The 12,829-nt window shown below is 40.1% G+C and overlaps 1 protein-coding gene across 4 annotated transcripts in view; it reads right to left on the reverse strand.

Annotated features, from left to right (window-relative positions):
• Positions 1–9,778, reverse strand: part of LOC133562071 (serine/threonine-protein phosphatase 6 regulatory ankyrin repeat subunit A) — a 48,414-nt gene extending 38,636 nt beyond the window's left edge. For 3 of the 4 annotated variants that reach the window (XM_061915899.1, XM_061915898.1, XM_061915897.1), the window contains exon 1: positions 9,495–9,777. In XM_061915899.1, coding sequence (XP_061771883.1) covers positions 9,495–9,521 — 27 coding nt within the window. In that variant the 5' untranslated portion in view covers positions 9,522–9,777. Of the gene's footprint in view, positions 1–9,494 lie in introns of all 4 variants that reach the window. The other variant, XM_061915901.1, reaches the window with a different exon arrangement.
• Between the last annotated feature and the right edge of the window lie 3,051 nt (positions 9,779–12,829).

Genomic DNA, 12,829 nt, shown 5'->3' on the forward strand with positions numbered 1-12,829 from the left:
TTCTCACATTTAAAATATTCAAGTAATTTTCAATAAAAGTACAGTAACCAAAATTTTAACAGTTGAATTACCTGCCAAATAAAGTTCCCCGCCTTGGCGTTGCCAATGAAGGACAGCGTCCCAGGTGTGCGGAATCATGTATGCCCCCTAATCCTTGTTGATGGTGTTGGTCCCTCACTTCCTAAATTCCATTGCCTACCTCATCCATCTCTTGTATTTTGTTTTTCCATCCATTTTCTACCCCTTATTCCCTTCGGGGACGTTGGGGGCGCTGGAGCCTATCTCAGTTACAATCGCCACCTCATCGCAGGGCCAACACAGATAGACAGACAACATTCACGCTCACATTCACACACTTGGGCCAATTTAGTGTTGCCAATCAACCTTCTTTCTCATCAAATGATTTCTCCTTGTGTTCTAGAAACTACAACTTTTGTAGTTTAAAGTTGTGTTGCGGCTTTGTCATTGTGTTGTGTCGTTTTTATTTGTCGTGGCTTTTGCAATCGCACTGTTGCAGAAAACAGAGTCTCTGCAGGTTTCAACAGATCAACTTTAAGACTTTTTTAAGACCACAATGAATATAATTTAATATAATTTAGGGACGGCGTGGCGCAGTGGGAGAGTGGCCGTGCGTAACCCGAGGGTCCCTGGTTCAAATCCCACCTAGTACCAACCTCGTCACGTCCGTTGTGTCCTGAGCAAGACACTTCACCCTTGCTCCTGATGGGTGCTGGTTGGCGCCTTGCATGGCAGCTCCCTCCATCAGTGTGTGAATGTGTGTGTGAATGGGTAAATGTGGAAGTAGTGTCAAAGCGCTTTGAGTACCTTGAAGGTAGAAAAGCGCTATACAAGTACAACCCATTTATTTATTTATTTAAGACCATTTACATCTATATGGACAAAAAAGTACAATGACATAAAATAAAATCAGAGACCAGGAGGAATTGTAAGTACCGTATTTTTCGGACTATAAGTCGCAGTTTTTTTTCATAGTTTGGCCGGGGGTGCGACATATACTCCGGAGCGACTTATGTGTGAAATTATTAACACATTAGCGTAAAATACCAAAATAATATTATTTATCACATTTGCGGAAGAGATGAAGAAAATGTCAGCAATCGTCACACAAATGTCAGCCAATAAGAATTCGGCAGGGGAGTGTCATAGCAGAAGTGCATTGTGAGTAATGGAATGCTAACTACTATATGCTATATGCTACTGTCGTAACTATTAAAATGGATCATTTCATCGTTGGCGGTAACTTATAAAAACTGAGAGGGACTGAACAAAAATGGCACCAAAATGGAAATCATGTACTGAAGATTACACAATATCAAATAATATTATTTCTCATTCGCGGAAGAGACAAAGAAAAAGTCAGCAATCGTCACACACACGTCAGCAATCGTCACACACACACGTCAGCCAATAAAAATTTGGCGGGGGAGGGAAATGGCAGAAGTGCATTGTGGGTTATGGAATGCTAACTGTTATATGCGATATGCTATTGCCGTAACTATTAAAATAGATCATTTCATCATTGGCGGTAACTTATAAAAACTGAGGCTGAACAAAAATGGTACCGAAAGGGAAATCATGTACTGCAGATTACAAGCTGGACGTAGTGAAATATGCAGCAGAAAACGAAAAAAGGAAGCGGTGCATACCTTTGGATTTGGCAGAGTTGTTTAGAAGCGACATCGAGGAAGAACATTTCATCGGATTTATCGATTAGAAGTGACAGATTGTTTGGTAAACGTATAGCATGTTCTATATGTTATAGTTATTCGAATGACTCACCATAATATGTTACGTTAACATACCAGGCACATTCTCCGTTGGTTATTTATGAGTCATATAACGTACACTTATTCAGCCCGTTGTTCACTATTTTTTTTTTATTTTAAATTGCCTTTCACATGTTTATTCTTGGTGTAGGATTTTATCAAATACATTTCCCCCAAAAATGTGACTTATACTCCAGTGCGACATGTATATGTTTTTTTCCTTCTTTATTATGCATTTTCGGCCAGTGCGACATAATACTCCAGAGCGATTTATAATCCGGAAAATAGGGTACGCAAATTAATTCACTACTCTTTCACATTAGAAAAAACAACTACCGTATTTTTCAGACGATAAGTCGCAGTCTTCTCCACAGTCCAGCGGGGGATGAGACCCGGCCAGACCAAAAAAAATAAATAAATTTGCCATAAAACGGTTTTCTTGCAAAAGGTGCAGTGTGAGTGTGCTTCATATGAAGTGTTTTCATGTGACGACAACACGTCAGCAATGGTAAAGTACAACAATATATTGTCTGTGAAAGGGACTGTTGCAGTGCATTTGCACCTGTCAGAATTGAGCAAACAGATAAACACATATTCAGTACTAATATTATTTCTTCACAAACTTGTGAAAAACAGAGTCCAGACAGAGCAAATGTCTAAAAAGAAAGAAGGCTATCATGGCTTACAAGCCTGAAACATAATTTGAATGTGAATAATGTGGATACCATTCAAGATCACTTTGTATCCGGTGTGTATGAAAACATTTTACCTGTTTTTGTGACTTTTTTTTTTTTTTTAAATCATAGCTAATAAACAAGGACTATTTTTTTATTTAAGCATGACAAAATAAGTCCTCCTTGCTTTCCTCAACCAACCATAAACTGAGTGTAAACACTAAACAGGCAACCTTAACAGCACTTAATGTCAGTTTCTGTATAAAATTGGAGAAAAGGTCAGGCATAAGAAGCTGACCTATAATTATTGGAATAATGATTACAAATAATATAAGAGAATTATGTTTTTTTTGTTTTACTGCTGTGAGTACACTACTGGAGTACTACAGAGAAAATAGTATACTTACTGTATTTAATAGTATGATTTCACTCGTCAACATTTCATATTGGTCTCCTTTGGCAATTGGTGCCACTTTACCCACATAACACTCCTGAAGTAAAGTTGATCCTTGTAAAGTTGTACAAGTGTTTGTGGCGTTTCAGCATCTTTTTATACAGACATATCCTGGATTTTTGACTTTAACTTTATTCTTCCATTCACTTTCACTACAATATTTACAAACGCTTCCCTCCTCCATGGCTCCACAAACACTTTATACCAGGGGTCTCAGACACGTGCCCTGCGAGACGTTATTTTGCGGCCCCCACCTTAAGATGAGAGTTTAATGTTAGTGCGGCCCGCAAGTTTTATATGGATGGCATTTGACAGCGTTGCGCTATATTGGTTCACAATGGCTCTTTCAACGTTCTGGGTTGGCTACCCCTGCGTTAGTGGAAAAGCGGCAAATGAGGGAAAGCAACAGAGACGTTGCCATGGAGACGAGGGTTTTCTTATGTTCCGGGCTGCAGCCACACTGCGACACTTGTCCGTCAGTAATAACAGTCCCCGATAACCTGGACCAATTCAAACCGGTGTTTTTTTTATTGTTTGATTTGCATTGCCTCACACGATGAACACAACATGTTTTTTTTATATGACGCCGGATAACACTCAGTGAGCTGTCACTTTTTTGTACTCGCTATCTCGGTACTTTCCCGGCCGGCTATTATCCGACCGCCATGTTGCTGTAGGGAGGAAAAGCGGAACGACACACATTGCGGAAATAACATTATTCTCCATGCGTCGGTTAAATATAAATATACCGTATTCCACAACCCCAAATATGTATTTTTCAAAGCCTGCAGTGAAGAGAAGAGTTAGTGATGTGCAAAGACAATTCCAGGAAAAGTGGGAGATGCAATATTTCTTTGTTGAGCACAGGGGCACGCCGACGTTCTTATTTGCACAGAGAAAGTTGCGGTTCACAAGGAATACAATTTGAAACGTCATTACACAACTAGACATGCTGAGGAGTATGCAACATATTTTTGAAGAAATATTTTCTTGCGGCCCAGCCTCACTCAGCCTCTGCATCCAGTAGCCCCCAGGTACATTGAGTTTGAGACACCTGCTTTATACAGTTCCATCCACCAGCTTCAACCATGCATTAAATCGTTTTTTCTGGAGCCACAAATCCTTGAGCTTGCAATTACCCATCTTATGCAAGTAATTCGGCTTTGCTGTGGGCTTTTGTTAAGTTTTCTCCGCTGCTATGCTAAGCTGTCACAACACACCACTGCGAGTGCACAGCACACTAACTGGTGGTGCTCGATAAATTTGCACAGGGCAGCACAGGTAGCCTACTTTAGTTCCGTTATAGTGTCCTCATAAATCTAAACATTTAAAACCAAGACTGACGTTTATGCATGTTTTAAATAAAAGTAACAATAATAGATTGTTAAGACCTTTTAAAATCTTATTTATGACCTTTTATTAGATTTTAGGAAAATTAAACATTTAAACACCATAAATTCTAATTTTTGGATTTAAGACTTTTTGGGATTTTTTAGGACGCCGCGGATACCCTGAGAAAGCTACAATATTGCAGTGACTTGCAGTGTAGAAGGAGAGACAGGCGAAGATACACTCTCAGACACGTTATTTACAAGTGGTAACAAACTCAGGGTGTCAAAACACACTTATACAACAAGAGATGCTGTTCGCCACAACTCATGTTAAGACACACAGACAGACATCTAAACTCTCGTGGGACTCTGCTCACTTGTCTGCCACTCTCGCACATCACACACACACACAACAGCAACATCTCTTAAAGGGCACATAGACACACATATCACAGAGGTTATACTTTTGTCTTGTTGCGTTTGTTATGACCTTCCTTGACAACGGTAGATATCCGCTATTATTGTTATGATGAAGCCGCAGATAGGAAATTAGACTTAAAAATGTTTAAAAAAAAAAAAAAAAATGTTATTTCCATCAGGATTCAGTTTTCTGCACTGTAATTTACACAAACTTAAGAACCTTTTTCCACCCACTAAAAAGCTGAAATGTCCTGATTTCAAATCATCCTGATTTTAGCGCCACACATTTTCAATGGGAGACAGTACTGGACTACAGGCAGGACGGTCTAGTACCCGCAGTCTTTTACAACCAAGCCACCCTGTTGTAACGTGCAGAATGTGACATGGAATTTTCTTGCCGATACAAGCAGGAGCGTCCATGAAAAAGACGTTGCTTGGATGGCAACATATGTTGCTCCAAAACCTGCATGTACCGGTCAGCATTAATGGTGCCTTCACAGATGTGTAAGTTACCCAAGCCTTGGGCAATAATACACCTCCATACCATCACAGATGTTGGCTTTTGAACTTTGCGCCTACAACAGTCTGGATTTTTCTTTTACTCTTTGGTCCGGAGGACAAAACGTCCACAGTTTAAAAAAAAACATTTAAAATGTGGACTTGTCAGACCACAGAACACTCTCACTTTGCATCAGTCCATCTTAGATGAGCTCGGGCCCAGCGAACGAAGCCGGCACCATTTTTGGGTGTTGTTGATAAATGGTGTTCGCTTTTCATAGTAGAGTATTAACTTGCACTTACAGATGTAGCGACACACTGTTGTTACTGACAGTGGTATTTCTGAAGTGTTCCTGAACCCATGTGGTGATATCCTTTACACACTGATGTCGTTTTTTGATGCAGTACCACCTAGGGAATCGAAGGTCAAGGGCATTCAATGTTGGTTTTCAGCTACGCTGCTTACGTGCAGTAATTTGTCCAGATTCTCTTAACCTTTATATCAGTGGTCCCCAACCACCGGGCCGCGGCCCGATTGGTACCGGGCCGCAGAATAATTTTTTATAAAAAATTAAATAAGATAAAAAATAAAAAAAAATATATTTTTTTTTTATTAAATCAACATAAAAACCACAATATACACTTACAATTAGTGCACCAACCACAAAAAATGCCTTTTTTCATGACAAAAACGTCCCTTTTTCATGACAAAGAAGAAGAAAAAAAAAATACATTTTTTTTTTTTATTATAAATTATTAAGCGTTGACCGGTCCGCGGATAAAAAAAAAAAAGGTTGGGGACCACTGCTTTAGATGATATTACAGACCATAGATGGTGAAATCCCTAAATTCCTTGCAATACCTCAATGACAAATGTGGTTCTTAAACTGTTTGACAATTTGCTCACGCAATTGTTCACAAAGTGGTGACCCTTGCCCCATCCTTGCTTGTGAATGACTGAGCATTTCAAGGAAGCTGCTTTTATACCCAATCATGGCACCCACCTGTTCCCAATTAGCTTGTTCACCTGTGGAATGTTCCAAAAAAGTGTTTGATGAGCATTCTTCAACGTTCTCAGTCTTTTTTGCCACTTGTGCCAACTTTTTTCAAACTTGTTGCAGACATCAAATTCCAAATGAGCTAATATTTGCTAAACAAAGTTTACCAGTTCGAACGTTAAGTATCTTGTCTTTGCAGTGTGTTCAATTGATTATAGGTTGAAAAGGATTGGCAAATTATTGTATTCTGTTTTTATTTACGATGTACACAACGTGACAACTTTACTGGTTTTGGGTTTTGTACTTTATATCTTGTGTGGAAATACCACAACAAGTACCATTCTAATCAAACTAAATACTGTAACATTTTGAATGGCTCAATTGATGCAAAGCATGTAGGCAAGGCAACACCACAACACCAGTGGCTCATCTCTTACAGTCACTGTTAATAGCACAATAATTATCTCTGTCAGTGATGTCCATGAATTTCTGCAGCTAAAAGGATCAATTCACACCAACAAGTCAGCGGCTGTGCTTCTAACCACTGCGTCTCATTTTGCACAGCTCAAATGCTGCACTAGATTAGCTATGCTCCTTGTCTCATGCAAAGCCTTGAACACTGTCACCATGGAGACGGCTCTTCAAGCAACATACACCTGGCTTGCACAAGACCAAGAACAAGATCATCTGATGTATGTTGCGGGAAATAACATTGGTATGCAAAAGCACTTCAGCGGACTACTATACTATAGCTATGTTTGTGTCTGCATTTATAAGCGTTTCATATCTTAACAATATGACTTTTTGCGTCGGATTAAAAGGGCACAGCTCCCTCCCCCCATTCTCACAACATTCTACAGAGGCACTATAGAGAACCTACTGACCAACTGCATCTCTGTCTAGATTGGAGTCTGCAGTGCCTCAGACTGGAAGTCTCTGCAAAAAGTGGTGAGGACGGCAGAAAAGATCATCAAGACTCCTCTTCCACCTATGTGGGAAAACGCAAAAAGCCGCCGCCTGACCAGGGCTCCGAAAATCTGTGAAGACTCCTCATAACCCCCACCAAGGACTGTTTTCACAGCTGGACTCTAGAAAGAGGTTCAGCAGCCTCCGTAGCAGAACCTCCAGGTTTTGTAACAGCTTCTTCCCTCCGGCCAAAAGACTCTTGAACGCATCAAAATAATTCCCTCAATTCACCCTCAAAAACGGATTAACTCGCTGGAATATAAAGCAGGGTTTCCCACACATTCATTTATTTGTGGCGGCCCGCCACGAAAGAATTACGGTCGCCATAAATATAAAAAAATATAAAAAAAGATATATATATATATTTATTTATTTTTCCGCTTTTGAGTCACTCGACAGCTCATAAAAGCAACGGGACATTGTCTGTGAATGGAGCTTGTTGTTACATATTATATAAATATGTAAATATCATATAAAAATGTATATAAATATGTACATAAAGTGTTGTAATTATATTCCAACTCCGCGTTCTTCTTGGTCATCGCCGCCGCCGCAATATATTTATCTGTGCGGTAACTATTAAATTATATCCGGACCTTATTCCTCTTTTATCCTGCACTACCACAAGCTAATGCAACAAAATTTCATTCCTATCTGTACTGTAAAGTTCAACTTTGAATGAAAATAAAAGGAAGTCGAAATCTAAGCCTAATATTGACATGCCAGATGACTTACATAGACATAAATATACTTGAGGAAAATAATTTGCCAAAAGAATCTTGAACGCATCAAAATAATTCCCTCAATTACCCCTCAAAAACGGATTAACTCTCTGGAATATAAAGAAAATATAACATACATCCATAAACGTGGATGCATATAAAAAAATGCAATATATTTATCTGTGCAGTAACTATTAAATTATATCCAGACCTTATTCCTCTTTTATCCTGCACTACCACAAGCTAATGCAACAAAATTTCGTTCTTATCTGTACTGTAAAGTTCAACTTTGAATGACAATAAAAGGAAGTCTAAATCCAAGTCTAATATTGACATGCCAGATGACTTACATAGACATAAACATACGCGAGGAAAATAATGTGCACAGTAAACGCGTTCATTACAATAATGTCAGGTTATTGGTGTTGTAAGCACAATACCAATGGCGCGCAATTTGCAAAATGCGCAACCGCATTTTGCAAATTTAGTGTCAAATCAATCCATCCAACCATCCATTTTCTACCGCTTATTCCCTTTTGGGGTCGCTGGCGCCTATCTCAGCTACAATCGGGCGGAAGGCGGGTACACCCTGGACAAGTTGCCACCTCATCGCAGGTCCAACACAGATAGACAGACAACACTCACACACTAGCCAATGTAGTGTTGCCAATCAACCTATCCCCAGGTGCATGTTTTTGGAAGTGGGAGGAAGCCGGAGTACCCGGAGGGAACCCACGCACTCATGGGGAGGCCTTGCATACTCCACACAGAAAGATCCCGAGCCTGGGATTGAACCCAGGACTGCAGGACCTTCGTATTGTGAGGCAGACGCACTAACCCCTCTTCCACCGTGAAGCCCGGTCAAATCAAATAAAATCAAATGTTTATTGGATTCATCGCTATACTGTACATCCACGACTAAATGTAGGGTTACCTGGAACTTGAAATAGGCCACCCGGCCTGAATCCACACTTGGTAGTAGTTAAGTCGTGGATGTAAACTGTATAGTGATGAATCCAATAAACATTTGATTTGATGTGATTTGCAAAATGCGGTTGCGCATTTTGCAAATTGCGCGCCATTGGTATTGTGCTTACAACATTGGGATGATGATTTTAAAATGTTGCAATATATTTGTCTGCTAATGCAGCACTTGTATTTGTTACAAAAGGTAAACAGCAAATGATGCATGTCACAAGCACTCCTTAGTTAAAACAAGCACATTGGTGTGGTTGTCATTGTGTAGTCTCCAGAACCTTCGTGAGGCAAAACGACAAAAAACGATATTTTTATTGTTGTTTTGTGAGCAAAATCCGCATCTATTAGCTCTTTATCCGTACATAGGGGGGCTGGCTAATTGCTGGAGATAAGCAGTCCTGTTTCATGTAAGTCCCCATGCATAAGTGATAGGTTATCACGATCACAACAAAAGCTGGGATCAAGCTTGCGTTGACCAGCTGTAAAGTAGCTAGGGAAACACATACATTTATCTTTTTTAATTCCAGTTTCGAGTGCTGCATACATCGCTGGCGATAAAAAGAATAGTCACATATTGGAATTAGATTCGCTAAGAAAAACTGAAATGGATGCTAATTGGAGTCCCTATGCTATCTTTGGATCCGGCTTATAACACAGCGTCCTTACCTGGTCTCGAATTTTGAGAACCACCATATTTGTGTGCTTTGAAGTGCTCTCATGCAGACTTGCGCTGGGCTGTTCGTCTTCTTCCTGACAGCGATGTGACTGCTTTCGTTGTTGCTCCCTCCGCGGCTGCTCTGCTGGAGGCCTAGCCTGATGCTAGCTTAGCTCCCTCGCTAGCCCCATGGCCTGATTGCATGCGAGCGAACGAGTAGCGGAAACCCCATAACATTAGCGCCGCCATATTCCGCCTCCCAAGAAGACGCAACCCTATTGGTCAGATATATCCTACGAGAAAGAAAGACTGCTATTGCTCGGGTTGTATGTGACGTCACGTCCGGGTTCTGTCGCCTGTGACTCGCGCAAACAAACGTTTTAAAGTCGTCCGTGCAACCCGCCATTGAACTAAAAGAATACAAAAATAATAATGCGTATTCGTAGCTGCAATTTATTCGTAGCTGCGACGTAGCGGTAAGATAAGTTAGGTAAAAACATTGAAAATAATGCCGCATATACACGAGTTCTTGCAAAAAAAACGCAGAGAAAAATAAATTCTGAACCTTTCGCGTGCAGCCAATGTCAAAATGAAATGTGAAAGCTGTTTATTCGTGTCTTGTCTTATTCTCCGTATATTTACACACAAGCCGTTTTCTTTAAGAAAATATCTTGGAATGGGTTTGTGACTTAAACGCATGGCGTGACGTTTCAAGTCGTAATGTGCGGATCGATACTGGAATGTCGATACCATCCATCCATTTCCTACCGCTTATTTCCTTTTGGGGTCGCTACAATCGGGCGGAAGGCGGTGTACACTCTGGACCAGATGCCACCTCATCGCAGGGCCAACACAGATAGACAGACAACATTCACACTCACATTCACACACTTGAGCAGTGGTTCTTAACCAGGGTTCGATCAAACCCTAAGGGTTCTGTGAGTCGGCCTCAGGGGTTCGGCGGAGGTCAAAACACACCCGACTCAAACTTCTCCCTATCGGCGTATTACGGATACGGCAACAGCTGACTGTTTTGCAGGTGTGTAATTTGTTGTGAGTTTATGCATTGTGTTGGTTTTGTTGTTTGAACAAGGTGATGTTCATGCACGGTTCATTTTGTGCACCAGTAAAAAAAACCATGGTAACACTTAAGTATGGGGAACATATTCACCATTAATATAGGTGCTTATTAACATGCAAATCAGTAACATATTGGCTCAGGACCTTCGTATTGTTATAAACCTAACCCTCTAACCCTGACCCTAATTATAAACAAATAACTTTAAATTAAGTCTTTATCTCTTAGAATATGTTCCCCTAGTTTCCAAATAACTCTAAATTAAGTTTTTGTTACTTAGAACAGTGGTTCTCAAATGGGGGTACGCGTACCCCTGGGGGTATTTGAAGGTATGCCAAGGGGTACGTAAGATTTTAAAAATAATATTCTAAAAATAAAAACAGTTAAAAAATCCCATATAAATGTATTTATTGAATAATACTTCAACAAAATATGAATGTAAGTTCATAAACTGAAAATAAATGCAACAATGCAATATTCAGTGTTGACAGCTAAATTTTTTTTGGACATGTTCCATAAATATTGATGTTAAATATTTCTTTTTTGTGAAGGAATGTTTAGAATTATGTTCATGAATCCAGATGGATCTCTGTTGCAATCTCCAAAGAGGGCACTTTAAGTAGATGATTACTTATATGTGTAAAAATCTTTATTTATAATTGAATCACTTGTTTATTTTTAAACATTTTTTTAGTTATTTTTATATCTTTTTTTCCAAATAGTTCAAGAAAGACCACTACAAATGAGCAATATTTTGCACTGTTATACAAATTAATGAATCAGAAACTGATGACATAGTGCTGGATTTGACTTATTTATCTGTTTTTTTTTTCCAACCAAAAATGCTTTGCTCTGATTAGGGAGTACTTGAATAAAAAAAATATTCACTTTTTTCACTGAAAAAAGTTTGAGAACCACTGACTTAGAATATGTTCCCCATACTAAAGTTTACCAAAAACATAGAACTTTGTCTTGAATTTGAAAAAAAAAAAAAACATTTTATTTTTCACTAAAGAAGGGTTCAGTGAATGCACATATGAAACTGGTGGGGTTCGGTACCTCCAACAAGGTTAAGAACCACTGCACTAGAGCCAATTTAGTGTTGCCAATCAACCTATCCCCAGGTGCATGTCTTTGGAAGTGGGAGGAAGCCGGAGTACCCGGAGGGAACCCACGCATTCACGGGGAGAACATGCAAACTCCACACAGAAAGATCCCATGTCTGGGATTGAACCTAGGACTGCAGGACCTTCGTATTGTGAGGCAGACGCGCTAACTCCTCTGCCACCGTGAATCCGAATGTCGATACTGGATGTTTTGATTAATTGATTGATTGATTGAAACATGTACTAGTAGATTGCACAGTACAGTACATATTCCGCACAATTGATCACAAAATGGTAACACCAGAATACGTTTTTCAACTTGTTTAAGTCGGGGTCCACGTATGTTAATCAATTAAGGGTAGCATATAGGTATAATAGCATAAATCAGCATATATACATGTATATGCTTTAATAAAAACAAAATGTCGATAGTTTTGATTATTTTTGTTATTTATAATACTGTATATCATTAGCAGTAACTACGTCATGGAGACTTTTTGTCTAAATTATACGTGATTAGTTAACCACGCCATACTGTTGGATAAGCTCAGAGCAATCGGATTTGATAAAACCTCATCGAGCTGGATGCAATCTTACTTGGAGGGCAGGAAACAAGTGGTAGGGGTGAACGACACCGTGTCCCCTCCCCCACTCAGTAAGCTGTGGAGTCCCCCAAGGCAGTATACTAGGACCTTTACTGTTCCTAATATACGTAAATGACATGTCATCAGGGCAGCACGGTAGGAGAGGGGTTAGTGCGTCTGCCTCACAATACGAAGGTCCTTAGAAGTCCTGGGTTCAATCCCGGGCTCGGGATCTTTCTGTGTGGAGTTTGCATGTCGTCCCCGTGACTGCGAGGCTTCCCTCCGGGTACTCCAGCTTCTTCCCACTTCCAAAGACATGCACTTGGGAATAGGTTGATTGGCAACAGTAAATTGGCCCTAGTGTGTGAATGATGTCTGTCTATCTGTCTTGGGCCTGCGATGAGGTGGCGACTTGTCCAGGGTGTACTCCGCTTTCCGCCAAATTGTAGCTGAGATAGGCACCAGCACCCCTTGCGACCCCAAAGGGAATAAGCGGTAGAAAATGGATGGATGGATAGACATGTCATTAGCATGCGACTGTGAATTGTTCCTGTTTGCGGATGACTCGGCCCTGCTGG

Source organism: Nerophis ophidion, linkage group LG11, assembly GCF_033978795.1.
Source record: "Nerophis ophidion isolate RoL-2023_Sa linkage group LG11, RoL_Noph_v1.0, whole genome shotgun sequence".
NCBI classification, from domain to species: Eukaryota; Metazoa; Chordata; class Actinopteri; order Syngnathiformes; family Syngnathidae; genus Nerophis; species Nerophis ophidion.